At 38.7% G+C, this 17,796-nt stretch overlaps 1 protein-coding gene across 7 annotated transcripts in view; it reads right to left on the reverse strand.

The window, feature by feature from the left end:
- Window positions 1-17,796, reverse strand: part of HADHB (hydroxyacyl-CoA dehydrogenase trifunctional multienzyme complex subunit beta) — a 35,931-nt gene that overhangs the window by 13,467 nt on the left and 4,668 nt on the right. For all 7 annotated transcript variants that reach the window (XM_008513053.2, XM_070573095.1, XM_008513050.2 and 4 more), the window contains 5 exons: window positions 14,832-14,906; window positions 14,678-14,722; window positions 9,668-9,767; window positions 5,005-5,049; window positions 1,908-2,007 (listed from right to left, as the gene is read on the reverse strand). In XM_008513053.2, the coding sequence (XP_008511275.1) occupies window positions 1,908-2,007; window positions 5,005-5,049; window positions 9,668-9,767; window positions 14,678-14,722; window positions 14,832-14,898 (357 nt within the window). In that variant the 5' untranslated portion in view covers window positions 14,899-14,906. The remainder of the gene's footprint in view (window positions 1-1,907; window positions 2,008-5,004; window positions 5,050-9,667; window positions 9,768-14,677; window positions 14,723-14,831; window positions 14,907-17,796) is intronic.

The following is a 17,796-nucleotide window of genomic DNA, read 5'->3' on the forward strand; positions in this document are numbered from 1 at the left end:
TGTATCTTATCTGATCTTTACAGGTAGATCTGATACTAAGGGCCCAACCTACTTTGCTGAGAACTACACCCTGGCAACTGCACATCAGCCTCTCACCGTAAACCACTCCAAACGAAGGGAGAGGCAAGACCACGAGGGCAGGGGAGGAGAGCTGCCCAGTGGGGCAAGTGTAAAAGGCACTCTGGTCGTCATGGCCGGATCCTCATGAGGTCGTTTCTAGCATGTGTTATACCCTTGGCCCCAGCTGACTCTCAAGAGTGAAAGAGCTTTGAATAGAAGTGGTTGCCGGTGAACTCTGTCCACATGCTTCTACTTAAAGTTTGTACAGCTCTCAAGGCAGGCTTAGGCTCTAGACAGTACACTAAGGAGAAACGAGGAAGGTGAGTCTTAGTTAAGTTCAAGAGCAGGGAAATACACTGAGGCTCTTCAGGAAAGGTTGACGGGAGCTCAGCATCAGAGTTGATTTCATATTAGTTAAGATTTCATATTAACATTATTAATAAAGAGAACAGGTACTAAAGAAAATCTCTAGCTAGAAGTTACGTTAGCTTTTAGGTTACAATACAACTTTAGAGAGACATTCTTATAACATGTCCCTCAACTCAATCTTCCCCTGCAGCCACTGCAAAAACTGCCTGGTGGGCAATGCAACTGGTATTAGGAAGGGCAGGGAGAGGGGCTCTACCTCTGTCAGTCAATAGCTGAGATTTGCATAGGGATGTAAAAATTCCAGAAAAAAGTTTAGGGCAAAACACTACGGCTTTAGTGTTAGACCAGAACAGGAATACAGAGGAAATTGAAACAGGTTTAATTTTCGCTTTTTAAGTGCTCTTCTAGGAGTCACTTTGTTTTTCTTCCGAATATAAAAGTTGAAAATGTATTATGAATGGCTTGATGTACTTAGACAGCTGTCACAGTCAACATATTTAGAAATGTGAAGGTCCAGGGAAAAACATAAAAATCAAGAGGGGAAAATAACCTCTTCTTGTTCTTATTTCTTTCCTGCCCACCTTCCAACATACAGCTGATTTTTGTGGGCTTCAGTAATGTCAGGCCATCAGTAGTTTTAACTTTCACTGACAGGTAAAAAGTGGGGCAGAACAAATACTTTCAGTCCTGCTCATTTACCCCCTCTTGGCTGACAGTGACGGACGTCATTGCCCTTACAACTATACTGAACACAGTAAGACGGCAAGCACAGACTAGAAATAAAGAAAATGCTTAGCACGCTGAAATGTGCTTTGGAGCCAACTTTATCCAAACAATCACTTTCAAATTGAGACAAAGCCTAGAAGCTGTGTTTGGACTATTCATCATGAAATGCCTGTAGGATGTGTCACAGAAATTTCAAGGCCTGTCATTATCTCGCTTACCCAATAAACACTACATGGAGCTATGCCAACTAGGGTAAAAGTAAACTCCTGGGAAATCGTTTAAAGAAAAACTGCCCTAAGTGTCATCCAGTCAAAGGCAACAAGTGAATAAGCAAGGCTACCTCCAACAAAAACCATGCTATGAAATAAGTTCTTTGCAAAATGTTGAAATTTTAAGTTAATTAGAAGCCAGAATGCCTAATATTACTAAAAGTCACATCAGCCACACTTTGCCCTAATCTCTATTTTCCTAACATAAGAGATAGATAAATCAACATTTCCCAAACCACCTGAAAGGACTGATTTGATTTATAGTATAGTAAAAATATATACCAGTATAGAGTACATCATTTGATTTATAATTCTTTTAAATATTCAATAATGTTCATCATTCAAGTTGTAAAGTCACACTTTAAGTCAAACACAACCCTACTTAAGGGATTTTAATAGCTCCTGAAGAGTGAATTCTGTTAGTTGAAATTCAAATTGATTCTCCTCTCAATCTCTAAACAACATAAAGTTTGTTTTACTGACCTCTCTGGCCACATTGCTTGTTTTCACTTCCTGTATAACTGTGCCAAAGATGATATAATCAACAACTTCCTTTGGAACACTGGTCCGATGTAACAAACCCCTGAGAGCAGAAGTCCAGAGGAAAGAGACATTTCACACATCAAGGTAGTGCCATAGATAAGCACTTAAAACACTGTACTTCTTTAAAAAGGTTAACCTTGAATTTACAAGAGCAGAGACAGTATTTTTTCTTAATTCGACAAGCACATGGCACTTTATCAAAGAAGAAATGAACGGAAGAGTTAAAAAGCCAATATTTGATGCTCAATTGGCAATAAGAAGTTAGATAAGAAGAATAAAAAATAATTTGGCATAGGATAAAACGGGTAAGTAAACATAGTAATGTTAGTTGGAACCAAAGTTTTCAGTCAAAACAGAAGAGACAAATAAATCAAAGAGATGAAATAAAATTCCAAGTATGTTAGATTTAAATTTGCAATATCAATATAAATACATGATTTAAATAATACATACATTTTTCTAGTTCTGCCCACTGTTGGAGACTAGAGGCAATAACACTCCAGTATGAATGAGCACATCCTGAACTCGGATGTGGTTTCTAGATGCCACTCCCCATTAAAGGAATCAGAGCTTGTTAAAAAATGACTGGGACCAGGTCTGAGGCAGGGAAAGTGCAAAGAGAACCTCACTGATCTTTTTGTGCCAACATTTAGAAAGCACTTAAAGACTAATGGGACCATATCAAAAACAGGAACACGGGTATACACATTTGTCAAAACTCATCACACTATACCCTTAAAATCTGTGCATTTTATCATATGCAAATTATACCTCAAAAAATAATAATACACTAGGAAACAAAGGGCACACAGGAGCCAACTTGAAGGAGCTCCCACAGATGAAATGTGGGATAATCTGAGCTTCAAAATGAATAATGACTAAGCTTGGCTATAACACAATAAATAAATAAAAATCCCAAAGTCCCCATCGTTAAAAAAAAAAGGAAAATTGATCCTTACAGGAAAATACCAGCTAATAAATGTAGGAGGAATAATAGAACTAGAAAATCAGAAATTTGTAATCTCAAATATACCAAGTGATTCATGCAAAAAATTATCAATGAATGCTAAAACCATTTGGTGAAAATTGTAGGGGAACAAAATAGTCACATGGCGCTAAGATATCACTTTACACATTACTTGAAATTGCAAAGGGAAAAATGTACCTTTATAATCAAAAGATTTGGCAGTCTGAGCACCGTGACCAAGTGGTTACATTTAGCGTCACGCATCATGTGCCTCTTGATACGATGCAATAGCCATGTGCTTTACCCATGAAGCATTCTTACCAAAAAATGCTTCCCCTGACTCTAATCAGGACTCTAGCTCTAACTTCCAGTTTACAGGAATTTAATAGAGGAAAGTTAAATATTACCACGAGGAAACATCTAGACTATGGGACATTCTACAGGACAGCTGGCTTGGACTTCTCAAAAAGTCATTGTCATGAGGGGGTGGAGGGAGTAACAAAATGTTCTACATTAAAAGAAACTAAAGAGATATATCCATTTGTAATATGAACCTCGACTGCGTCCTGGTTTAGAAAAAAACTATTAGAAGAAAATATATTCTTGGAACCATTGAGGGAGATTTGACAATGAACTGAAGATTAGAAGTTATTATGGAATCATTGTTAGCATCTTAGCTATGCTAACAGTAGCATGGATAGCAGAGAAGGTCCTTATTCTTAGGAGATAAATGCTGAAGTTTTTAGGGCTGAAGTAGCAAGATGTCTGCAACTCACTGACAAATGCTCCAAACTGTATAGATACAGCAAATACGGCAAAATAGTAGCAATTATTAAATCTAGGTGGAGGGTATTTAGGTGTTCACTCTATTATTTTTTCACTTTTATTGTACATTGGACTTTTTTAAAAATAAAAAGTTGAGGAAAAACTTCCAAATCTCTAGCCTGGGACCATAATCAAAAATAGCACCATTATCAGAAGTAAGAAACTAAGCTGGCTTTCGGGAAAAGATACTTTTTATTTTTGATACACTGAGCTTAGGCATCTAAGAAAATCAGTCAAATTTAGAGATTTGGGAGTCCTCTACATAAAAAATAAAGATTAAGTAGATGAGATTTTTCAGGAAAAACAGGTGTACAGAAAAATGCAAAGATCTAGGGATTGAAACTTGTAAAATACCTTTAAAAAAGAGAAAGAGGAAGCATTCCAGTTTTTTAAAAAGTAGAGAAGAGGGGCAGACCCTGTGGCCAAGTGGTTAAGTTCGCACACTCCGGTTTGGCGGCCCAGGGTTTCAACAGTTCGGATCCTGGGTGCAGACATGGCACCGCTCATCAAGCCATGCTGAGGCGGCATCCCACATGCCACAACTAGAAGGACCCGCAACTAAAAATACACAACTATGTCCCGGGGGGCTTTGGGGAGAAGGAAAAATAAAAATCTTTAAAAAAAAAAGTAGAGAAGAATAAGTCAGGAGATGGAAGGAAAACCATAAAGGCATAATATTAAGAAGTCACAGGCAGACAGTTTCAAGTACAGCTGACAGTGCCAAGTGCCATAGAACACAGACACTGCGGCCTGAGCAAAGACTGGTACCTTAGTAACCTCAATGTCATTATGAAGAAAAGCTCCCGAAGTATAGTTACTGTGGAGCAATGGGAATGGGAACATTATGATGAGATTAAGGGGGATTAATGGACAGTGAGAAAAGAGCAGCAACCATTGCTTTCATTCATTTTTAAAGTCGTGCCAGAGTGGAAGAAACAGAACCAGACGGGCAGAAAGATCAATTGAAGAGTTTTTTCAAACTGTGAAAGACCTGTGGCTGGTTGAAGATACAAAGGCAAAGCATCAACGGAAAATGAATGAGATAATGCCTTCCATTCACCAGCTGCTTGAATTTGTGTAGCACATCCAGCTAAAAGGAAGAATAAATGAATCTTATAAAGGCTAGTATGTGTTTTTTCACCACATAAAAGTTAATATATCCTAGTTACGGAATTTAAATTAAAGATGATATTTCAAGTGCAAAAACTGGAGAAAAGTGCTTTTATTAAAACTGCATTTACTTACAAAAGTGCTGCTCTAGCCACATCATGTGGCATCAGGTCTTTATATCTGGGGAAAGAACGTAAATAATTTAAACCATTAGCTGAGAGCTTTAATAAAAAACGTGTTTCATTCCATTTGAAATACCCAAACAGATCATCTAACATGCTGTTGCAAATGCACTTAATTTTACTAAGGCAGTCCATCGTTTCAAACAAAGAAATTATGTGACTTTGCTATTTGTCATCCTTAAAAATCCAGCAAGTCTTAACTCCTACTGTGCTGGCTAAGAATCTAACAAAAATGTTACCCAATATCTTACTGCTCAGCATGACATTTGTTAAATATTCTTTAAAACTAAATATTAAATATCCTAAATAAAATTAAATATTAAACATTATAAATATAAAAATTCTAAATAATACTAAATATTCCATATTCTTTAAGATTTTTAAAAAATATATTATTTATTTTGTGATGCCTAAAGGGACATGAGGGATGTACTTTTTAAGAAACTGTGTTTTGAAGTAATTTGAGATTTACAAAAGAAATGGAAGACAGAACAGCATTCTTGTACACACTTTACCCTACTTCCTCTAAAGTTAATATCCTTACATAGTCGTGATGCATTTGTCAAGATTAGGAAATTAACAGTGGCACAATGCTACCACTAAGCTACTAACTTTATCTGGATCTCGCCAGTTTTTCCACAAACACCCTTTTACTTTCCTGTTCCAGGATCCAACCCATGCATTTAGCTGTCATGCCTCCTTAGTTTCCTCCAATCTGTGCATTTTCTGTCTTTCCTTGTCTTTCATGACCTTGATACTTGAAGACTAGGGTTACGGATTTGGGGGAAGAATATCACAGAGGTAAAGTGTTCTTCCCATTGCTTCCTATCAGGGTATACGTGAGATCAACATGACTTATTACTGGTGATGTTAACTTGATCATTCGGTTGCAGTGGAATCTGCCAGTTTTCTCCACTATTTTCCCCTTTCTGTATTCAATTTATTCGAAGTGAGTCACTAGCCCAGCCCTCACTCAAGGAAAAAAGAATTAAGCTCCACTTCCCAGTGGAAGAAGTAACAAAGAATTTGTGGACACGTTAAAATCATCAAGTAATTAATAAATACTATGGAGGAGAGAGTTTGAGGCTATGTAAATATCTTGTTTATTCCTAACATTTCACACCCACTAATTTTAGCATTCATTTGCAGATCTTGCTTGCAGCAATTATTACTGTGGTGTTCTAACAGTGATTTATTTATTTTCCTCATTCCTTTTATATTTATTAATTGAAGTTCTTCTGAAAGAAGATTTATCCTTTCTTTCTCATTTATTTAGTCAATCACTTATTTATATCAGATTGGACTTGTGGATATTTATTTTACTCTGGGTTATAATGTAATACTATTGTAATTTATTTTATTGATCAAATCGTTCCAGCTTTGGTCAGTCACTGCAGCTATATCAGATTGGTCTTGTGTCCTTGTGACATGTCTCCATTTTTCCTTTTTTTTTTTTTTAAGCACTTCTTTACATTCTGGCACTACAAGATGCGTGGGTTTTTTTTCTTTTTTCTTTTCTTTTTTTTTTTGAGGAAGATTAGCCCTGAGCTAACTGCTGCCAATACTCCTCTTTTCACTGAGGAAGACTGGCCCTGAGCTAACATCCATGCCCATCTTCCTCTACTTTATATGTGGGATGCCTACCACAGTATGGCCTGCCAAGTGGTGCCATGTCCGCACCCGGGATCTGAACCAGCGAACTCTGGGCCACTGAAGTGGAATGTGTGCACTTAACCACTGCACCGCCAGGCCAGCCCCATCGTGTTGTATTTTCTTTGGCCCAGACCTAGTCATTCTTCTGGGGAGCACTGGTTCCTTGCATTGAAGGATGGTGTTTAGAAACCAAGATCTAGATGTGAATTCTATTTGCTTGTTTAAATGTCAAAAATAAATTCCCTTGGGGCTGGCCCAGTGGCACAGTGGCTAAGTTCACATGCTCTGATTGAGCAGCCCAGGGTTCGCAGGTTTGGATCCTGAGTACAGACTTGGCACTGCTTGTCAAGCCATGCTGTGGCGGTGTCCCACATAAAATAGAGGAAGACTGGCACAGATGTTAGCTCAGGGCCAATCTTTCTCACACACAAAAAACCAAAAACTAACTAACTAACTAAATTCCCTTTATTTTTAAGTCAGAGATTTTAACCACTGGATTGAGAAGAAGATTCATTCTTTAAGTTCCTGAAAATTAAAACTTAATAATCTAGGGGCCGGCCCGGCGGCACAGCGGTTAAGTTTGTACGTTCCACTTCAGCGGCCTGGGGTTCACCGGTTCAGATCCCGGGTGTGGACATGGCACCGCTTGGCAGGCCATGCTGTGGTAGGCATCCCACATATAAAGTGGAGGAAGATGGGCAGAGATGTTAGCTCAGGGCCAGCCTTCCTCCGCAAAAAGAGGAGGATTTGCAGCAGATGTAGCTCAGGGCTAACCCTCCTCAAAAAAGAAAAAAAAAAATTAATAATCCAGAAATGCTTTTATTTCACTCTGAATCACAGAAGAATCATCAGTAGTTCTCCAAATCTTTCATAGGTAAAACCAGTTCTTTCAAATTTAGAACAGATTAATTTGGGAAAAAGTTGCGTGTCAATTTGAAAATGCCCAAGTCATAACTTATTTATCATTTCATCATCTTTATTCTCACGCTCCTACATTCTTCTCTACCAGGATGACTGGAAGACTCCACGTTCCACTTCTGCAGTCTATTCTTAGCAGTGTTTCCAAGCGCCCTCTGCCTCTAAGAACCTGGTCTTCCAAACATCGCTCAAGTTGAAAGCAAAGTTTCTTCAAATTAAACAGAAAAAGATCTTTTTCCACCTAGAAAATGATCTTCAATTATAGAAGACTTATTTGCCACCTCAGTCATAACATCAATAATATGACTAAACTATTTGTCTTCTTTATAAATTCTTCCCTCTATATTATTTTTTAGTCACTTTTGTTCTTTATAGGAATATTGCCTTAAAATTTTTATTCTTTCTTCCCTGTTAACTATAACTTCTTACACTACTCAAAGTTTTCCTCTTCTCTGTACCACTAAATTGCTCATGAACTTTGTCTTCTTTCTCAACTAGAATCCTGAGCTAAACTAAAACACAACAATAAACAACGATAAAAGGAACAAACCCCATACCAATGTGAATATCTCAAATCAAACTCCAGGAAAATACTAATTATCAAAGAAAATGTTTAAATAAATGATCTGATTGTATGTACATTTTTAATAGTAAAACAGCTGAAATCAAACATCTACATAGTACACAAACAGCCCTCCCAAAAAAATGGTCTTCTTAGCCTAAAATGTTCTTCTGCGGATGGAACTTTCTTTTATTACCCTGCCGCTGCCGAGCACAAGGAGGACCCTATCTCTTCGCTTTCCTGCTGCTCAAGCTTCAGATTCTTATTCTTACTGCTGTTGTGTCAGCACAGGAAAGAGATCATAGACTGAAACGTTGTTAAATGGGTTACTATGTTGAGAAAAGAGGATGAATGACACTTCACTACTTTCTTACAGCATTACCTCTATAAGAAAATACTCTCTAAGTACTAAACCAGCTGTTGAAAAACAAACGTTTACTGTTTGTGTATGTATGTGTACACAAACACCCAGGCACACACGCAGGTGAGCATCTTCCACAAGCGATGCCACACTGCTCTGGGCCTTGCTTTTTATACTTAACGTATCTTCAAGACCTTTCCATATTAGTACATAAAAGGTTTCATTATTTGCGCAGATGCCTAAAAACATCCTCAGCATGTTTTTAAGTTAGTGACTGCTTGTCCAAGATACAAACATCAAAACAATCTAAAAAGAATAGAACTAATGTTTCATTTAGTTTGAACCTAGTTACCAAAGTCCACTATCGGCTTTTGGACAGATTTGGCCTCACTTTGGGACAGAAAATGATTAGAAAAGGCTAAGGAGAACAGCAGTTTGGTTCTGGGGAGTTTTCCGGCTGGTCTACGATCATTCTGGTTCCATACACTTGGGGTTGTGCTAAGCCAGGGATCTGGACCAGCCCTGTCAAGTCCAATTCTGATAATTTCCAGAAGGCCAAAGCAGTGGATTACAGGCTCTTCAGAATGCCATGGGCCCACATCCTCACTATTCAAACTTCCAAGGAGGCAGAAACAATGTACTTATCTCCAAACAAGGAAAGGATATCTCTGTTGGAAGCAAGGCTATCTGGACCCACACCAGGTTTTCAAAATAGGTCTGGTTCAAGCTAGCACTACACTAGGCTCGTTCATGAGAAAGGACGAAAAACAAATTCTGCCGTATTATTTCACTGGTGGCTTGACTTATTCTGTATTAATTTCATGGAAATGCTACCTGTATATTGGTCCACTAACAATATATTACCTACTGGGTTACATTTACAAAGACCATTTTTGAAAGTGCCTTAAAATAAGGAATAAATAAACTATCAAGTGATGAATGTGTTAATTTACTTGATTGTAGTAACCATTTCACAATGTATGCAGATATTAAATTATCATTTTGCCCACCTTAAAAAAAAAATCACATTGTATAACCTAAATATATACCATTTTTATTTGTCAATCGTACCTCAAAAGCTGGCACAGAAAGGAATGAATAACACAATCACATCATACTTACGAAGTGCCTGACAGTAAGAATGGAGTGCGCACACCATCCACCACCACCACGTTCCTTATGTTGGGTTTGGCTAAGGTCTTCTTTGATTTGGTCTGGGCAGCTTTAAGATAAAGTTCAAAGAACTACTGTTTAAAATATATGAAATCAGATGACTTTTTACATTTTTAATGATAGATATTCTAAAAAGAATTCTATCATTCAATGCCAAGTTGCACTTGCCAGTTAGCAAACCACTTCAATATTTAAAAAAAAAAAAAAAAAAGCTAAGAAATTGACTACTATTTAAAAAGTTTCCAGATAATATTTAAGGTAAATAGAGATTATACCCAACGATGAGGGTATTTATACCATTAACAAAATTATTTTTATCAAGTATTTGAAAATGTATCACATTGAAAGCAACCAATTTGATACTTAAGTCTGCCCTTAATATTAGAAGTTCCAATAACTAATGTTATTCACTCTTCACATAACTTGATATTCTTGCCTTTCTATGTAGACATAAAAGCCATTTGGTTGATGACGATTGTTGTTCTACAAAAACCTAGACTGCTTCCTGATTCTGTTTGGCTTAATTTGCCCAGTTATTTTCTAACATCAAAAGATCCACTTTCCTCTAATTTTTTTTTTTTTTTTTTTTTTTAAGGATTGGCACCTGCGCTAACAACTGTTGCCAATCTTTTTTTTTTTTTTTTTCTGCTTTATTTCCCAAACCCCCCTGGTACATAGTTGTATATCTTAGTTGCAGGTCCTTCTAGTTGTGGGATGTGGGATGCCGCTTCAACGTGGCCTGACGAGCGGTCCCATGTCCGCGCCCAGGATCCGAACCCTGGGCTGCCGCAGCGGAGCGCGCGAACTTAACCACTCGGCCACGGAGCCGGCCCCTTTCCTCTAATTTTTTTAAAGAATAAAACAGGAATATAGGCTTGTGGAAAAAAATAAATAAATAAAAAGAAAAAGTAAACAATACTAAAATATGGAGAATAAAAACTCAAGTTCCCTCTTCATGCCTTCCCTTGTTACCTTATTTCCCTCCCAGAGATGGATACTACTAATTCGGTGTATATACTTTTTTTTAAAGATTGGCACCTCTGCTAACATCTATTGCCAATCTTCTTCTTTTTATTTTTTCCCTTCTTCTTCTTCCCAAAGCCTCCCAGTACACAGCTGTATATTCTAGTTGGAGGTCCTTCTGGTTGTGCTGTGTGGGATGTCGCCTCAGCATGGCCTGATGAGCGGTACTAGGTCTGCGCCCAGGATCCGAACCCGTGAAACCCCGGGCCGCCAAAGTGGAGTGCACAACTTAACCACTCGGCCCCGGGGCCGGCCCCTGGTGTATATACTTTTAAATCCTCTTTATTTTAATGCATGTGCCTGCATACACTTGTGTGTTATGGATACTCTTTTGACTTAACACAACTCAAAGATCTTTCCAAGTTAGTATATCTAAATCCATCACATTCTTTTCTTGTTGTTAATGCTGGAATTCACCTTCTAGCATCACTCCTTCATTATCAGAGACAGAGAAAAATCCTAAATTGTTGGGAATAAAATTTTAACAATCACCTTACCACACTCACTAACATCATAGAGAACTATTTATGATAAATATCTACAACCAACTTGAAGGAAATAGTAGTCAAAGCTAAGAGTCAAGATAAAATGGGGTACAAAGACTCTCCTGGCAGCTCTAACAGAGATGTGTTGGTGAAGGAGATAAAGACAACATGGAGATAAGTGAGGAGACTGTGGCAAACCCAAGTATGCGGTGTTAAGGGCCGGGATAAGGGCAGTAGCAATGTGAATGGAAAGGAAGGGACCAATACAAGAGACTGCATAAAGGAAAACCAGGTATCCTAGTGATCAACCAGATATGGAAAGAAAGGGAAACAGGAAGCAGGATTATAAAGGAAGCTTAGAGACTAAGAAAACCTAGCTACTCTACACAGAGTAAGAACTGGTTTTGGAAGAAAGGTGACTTCATTTTTAAACAGGCAACTTTAAGGTGACAGAGAGACATCCAAGAGGACGCATTCATTTGACAGGAAGCTACAGATGCAAAACTAAGGCTCAGAAGAGAAGTGAAGTGTAGACAGGAGAGCCATGAGATATCTGAAGTTTAGAACACACAAGAAAAGCAGAGACCTATTTTGCAGCGCCTGTTCACCCACAGCCCCCTCTAAAGGGAGCTGCCCTGCTTACAGTCTCTGCCAAAGGGCTAGTCATAGATGCCATGTCCCTAAGCTTACAGCCAAAGGTGATTAAATTCAGGCTGGGAACTGGACCACCAAACGTCAATCCACCGAGTAGTCTACCCAGGAACTCAGGTCATCTACCTACAAGTGATAAGCTGTGCCAGTCTTAGGAATCTAAGCATAGAAGCCTGGAAGAAACGCCAATAAGCTGAAGCTGAAAGGATGTCATGAGGAGGAACCAGGGTGATGGTAAACTGAAGTCATTTGTAGAGTTATGGGGCAGCAAAAACCCTGAGTAAGCAAAGAAGCTAGCAAGAAGAGTGAAGAAGGATACAAAGAGAAGCAGAAAGGCCAGGAAAATGACCCACCACATGGTGCACAAGAGAGAAAAGTAGCTGGCCCCTGGGGCTGCTTAGTTCCTAACATCTTCCCAGTTGTACATATGAGCCCTCTTATCCTTGAGTGGCTAAGTAGTGTTACAATAAAGACACTTGGCTTTGTGATCTCCCCCCATTTGGAGGGCAGAGAGATGTGTGCATATATAGACAGATGTAAATATAGAGAGAGAGAGAGAGAGATAGAGTCATTGAATCATCAAAATTTCCATCTGACACGTACATTTCCAGTCCATCTGATGACTGAAAACATCAATAAATCCTGCATCCCTCTATTCATATTCCTTCATCCTAACAGCTCTGTTAAGCAGGGATAGTCACATGAGCTTCAAGAGGAATTAGTTATAAAATTACCGCAACCTAAAACCTGTTCAGCACAGGCACATGCCCGCTTCCTCCCCTCAAATCAGCTGGTCACATTCCTCTGTCTTATTACGAGCCTTCCTGCACCACTATCATCAGTGTTAACACAAATCACTTGTAGGACAGTGCAGGGCTACTAACAGGCTTAAGTCTCACAAGGGCTTACAATACAAGTGGGGAGATAGAAACATACAAAAACAGTTAAAGAGCAGCATAAAGAACACTCTAAATGCCAGATAAATTCTTTCCCTTTGTTGGTATTCAGGATGACCTTACCCCAGTTGGCAAGAATCAGGTCTATTTGTCTAACTGCAAACCATGGGCCTGGGTAAACATCAGAATTAGGGAAAAGGTGAAATGAGATAAAAGGACTAATTCTTTGTGAGGCTAATAGAAATCTATATTCTAGTTAGAATTTAGAGGCCACAGGAAATATATTTGTTATATAACAACATGAAATTTCTCTAGTTTGATTAGGCAACAGACCTCTGAGAATATACTATATGTAAAACAACATAACAATATCGTCTTGCACTTTTGTTGAGTTTACTGTTGTCAAAGTGCTTCAGGATACCTTCATAACTATTTGAGGTTAACAAGACCAGAATTATTATTCTTTTTTAGACAAAGAAACTAAAGCACAGGGAAGAAAAGTGACCAGTTCAAGACAACACCATCCAGAAAGAGATAGAAGTGGAATGAAGTAGAGGTCTTCTGCATCCTGGTAAGATGCTTTTTCTATTAAGTTATTATCCAAGTAGAAATATCATAATAAAACCAAAATCAGAAGTCATAGGTCAATAAAGGACCCGGGCAAGGAGAATAATGGTACAAAATTGTCAGAATTGTTTTTAGCACTGGCCAGTGAAGATACCTATGACAAATAAAAATGGCAAGCAATAGGATATATAGGAGTATATGAGGAAGCCATTTGGTATAAACCTAATTCGGCCTGACTTCTTTTTTTTCCTCCAAAAGGGCCTGACTGGCTATTGAGCATGCATTGCATATCTGCTTAGACATTTCCTATGGCCAGCACAAAGGCCCTTGAGATAAAGATGCAACTTCCCCCCCCACCCCCGACATTAGCATTTTTCCTTAGGCTAGGAACTGATTGCTGCACTCACCTCCCAGCTCACCTGTGACCACCCAGCTGGAGACAACAGACTGCCACCCTGCTGTGTTCACCAAGACAGAAGATCTACCTGCTATTTCCATCAATTGCTGTGCCGACAGAGTAGTCTCTCGCGACTATTGTAAAAGGGACATTCCAATCATATGTGAAACATCCCCTTTGAGGGTATATAATGACCCTGTATACCCCCCCACCTCTTTGGAGTGCTCTGTTCCTTTGTGGAAAGACTCTCCCGGGTTATAATCCTCAGATTTAAGCTCAGAATAAACTCACCCAAATTTTCATTTATAGATTGGATATGGATTATTTTCGTCGACACCTACCTACAGCAGGTCCTACAAAACAATGTATTCAACAGTGAAGAAGTCTAATTCATTGGGTTTACTAAGGGTCTAAATGACCATATAAAATCAACATGCTTCCTTACTCTTCCATTTCATATTGACTAAACAATCTTCTTTATTAACTAGTTCCCCAGTCACCCCTATTTCAGAAATAGGTCTTCTTGTATATGGGATAAGAAGATAGTCATTAACAGAGAAGCCTGTCACTAATTAGCAATTTAAAAAGTTAACTTTTGGCTCCATAAGTCTCAAGAGTGTTTGTAAGCAAATCATCTCCAAGACTGACAGCCAGTGGGTGAATAAACAGACCAGCAAAGTTCATGGAACCTTCATGACTCCACCAGGTTCCAAATCCCAGAAAGCAGCCTCCTACCAACAGCCTCCAGCCCAGCCCTACACACCCTACACTATGTAACATCATTATCAATTGGCTCTATATTGTTTCAATTTGAAGGCAACATGTTCACGCTGCTCACAAAAAGGGGAGAACTAGTAAATTAGTTTGGAATTTATTCAGAATTCACAAATCTAGACTCTAACATTTAAATCAGAAATGTTTATTTTACAAATTACTGTACCTGGGGTAGCTCGTAGCTGGGAGGAACAGCTCAGAGGTCTTACAGCTGGAAGACAAAATAAAATGTTTACAAAAAGCAATACAATTCAATGGCCGTGTAAGATGCTTATAAACCCAAATCTAATCTTAAAACGGAAAGAACAAATTAAACTTACAAAATCTGAGGGCCCATTTTGATGTACTGGGAAGATTTTTAAAAGTGTAAGTCAAGATGGAAGTCATTCTGAAATCTAGAAAGAGAAGAACAAAAATACATCCTGGGTTATTTGAACAATTCGTAGCTTACAGTGTAGTCTATGATCTCTGATAACCTCATCCATGGCTACTACAAAATACTGTAAAATTTAATCTATTACCAACTATCCTTCCTCTAATAATAATATTAATATAGCTACGTTGACATAGCTTTCATAGCGTGCAAACCACTATTCTAAGGACTAACTCATCTATTCCTCACAACGACCTGTGGAGTAGGCATAATTATTACACCCTTTGTCAGAGATGAGAAAACCGAGGCACAGACGGTTTGAGTCACCTGCTCAAAGACCCACAGCTAGTAAGAGGCAGAGCTGGGATTTGAAGCCAGGCAGTCTAGCCCCCGAGTCTGTGCTCTTCTCTAGGGCCAAAGGAGTAGAGAGACTGCTGGACGTGGTCATGAAGCCACCAATTAATATCCTGATTTTGTATTTGGAGGGAATATACACTAAAGTGTTCAGGGATGGCGAGGTACCATGTCAGCAACTTACTCTCAACTGCTATAAGAAAAAAATTTCATAGACTACACTTACTGCTTTTTATAAGCTGGATATTACTTCAACAAAATAAAAACTTGAAAAATATTAAAACCCTATATGTTAAAAAAATACTTATAATATATTAACTACTTTCCCTCTCAAACGGCTAAACTCCTAAAAATGTGTTCCTACAAATGAGTAAGAAGAAAATGAGCAAAGGTTATGAACAGATTGTTCACAGAAATAGAAATACAAGCGACTCTTAGATATGTGAAAAGATGTTTAATCTCACTCATAAGAGAAAAGCAAATGAAAACCACACAGAGATACAATTTTTGACCTGTCAAATTGGCAGACTCAAAGGTTTGATATATATTGTGTAGGTAAGAGCATGCACATATAGGCACTCTCATATACTGCTGCTGAGTGTAAATGGCGCAGTGTTTATAGAGGGCAATTTGGCAATTAGCTATCAAAATTGTGACCGCACCTAACTTTTCATCTAGCAATTCCACTTCCACGAATTTACTTTGTGGATGGTACTTACACATTTGTCACTGTAATAAAAAAGATTACAACAACCAATAAATAGTGAATTTATTAAATAAATCATGCTGCAACCACCCAATGAAATATTATATAGCCATAAAAAATAAATGATTATGTACCAATATGGAGCCATTTCTAAACTGTATTAAGTGAAAAAACAAGGTGCAAAATAGTGCGTACAGCTGTCAAAAAGAGGAAAAATAATATATACATTTTCTGGAATCTGTATAAAATATCTCTGGAAGTAGAAATAAGCTGTTAAAAACTGTTGGCTAGAAGGAAGGAAATTGAATAACTAGGGTACAGGGTGTAAGGAAGACGTCATTATACAAATTTTGTAATTTCTCAATTTTGAAACACGTTTTAACTTTAAAAAAAAAAGATAAGAGGGCCGGCCCCATGGCCCAGTGGTTAGGGTCACGTGCTCTGCTTTGGCGGCCCAGGGTTCGCTGGTTCGGATCCTGGGCTCGGACATGGTGCCGTTCATCAAGCCATGTGAGGCGGCATCCCACGTGCCACAACTGGAAGGACCCACAACTAAGGTATACAACTATGTACTGGGGGTATCTGGGGCGAGGGAGCAGAAAGAAAAAAAAATAGAAGAAGACTGGCAACAGTTGTTAGCTCAGGTGCCGATCTTTAAAAAAAAAAAAAAAAAGATAAGAATAAACTGGCAAGATTTGCCTATAAAGGCTATGGTAGCCAGCCTCCAAGATGGCCTCCAATAATCTTTACCTCTTGGTATTCATACACTTGTATTTGTATAATCGGCTCCCATTGTACCACAGTTGGTCAGTGTAAACAAAAGAATCCTTCAGATGTGATAAGTACTTCTGAGACTAGGCTATAAGAGATTCTGCAGCTTCTATCTTGGTCTCTCTCTCAGATCACTCAGTCTAGGGGAAGGCAGTGGGCACATCTCAAGGAGCCCTATGAAGAGGACCACGTGTCGAGGAACTGACGCCTCCTGCCAACAGCCATGTGAATGAGTCTGGAAGGAGATCCTTGAGCTCAGGCAACCTTTCATGACAACAGCCCTGGCCAACATTCCAACCAAAACCTCATGAGAAACTCTAAGTTAGAACAACTCAGCTAAGTTGCCCCTAAATTCCACACCCTTAGAAACTATACGAGATACATATTTATTGTTTTTTGCTGCTAAATTTTGGGGTAAGTTTTTACACAAATACAACAGATAATATAAAAGCCTTGTTTAATTTCTCCTGGATCTTTATAGACTAAAAAGAAGATGACCTATGGTTTCGAAAAAGAAAAGAAAATCACATTTTCCCAATGTGGATTGGAAGGAGATGGAGGAATCTACGCTCTAGGCTCACCAGCATAGGGATATCCAAGGGATTCTGGCTAGGGAGACAAAAAGCAGCCCGTGAGATGGGCACCACTATTTCCAGAAGCCACATATGATGCGGCATGAGTCCCTTAAGTAAAATTCACCTTGAAATAAAATTTATGAAAATAGTCAAGAAAATACTGATGAAGAAAGAGGGGGAGCTTGCTCTAATAGATATCAAAACTTTCCATAAAGCACCAATCATTAAGCAGTAGCCAGCCCTGAGCCTAGTGGTTATGACTCGTTGCTCTCACCACCTTGGCCCAGGTTCTTTGCCCAGTCAGGAAACCACACCACCGTCTATCCATTGTCCTACTGTGGCAGCTGCATGTTGCTGTCATGCTGAAAGCTATGTTATCAGTATTTCAAATACCAGCAGGGTCACCCATGGTGGACAGATTTCAGGAGAGCTTCCAGAGTAAGACAGACTAGGAAGGATGTGGCCAGCCATTTCCGAAAAAACTGGCCATGAAAACCCTGTGAATG

This window comes from Equus przewalskii, chromosome 14, assembly GCF_037783145.1.
Source record: "Equus przewalskii isolate Varuska chromosome 14, EquPr2, whole genome shotgun sequence".
NCBI classification, from domain to species: domain Eukaryota; kingdom Metazoa; phylum Chordata; class Mammalia; order Perissodactyla; family Equidae; genus Equus; species Equus przewalskii.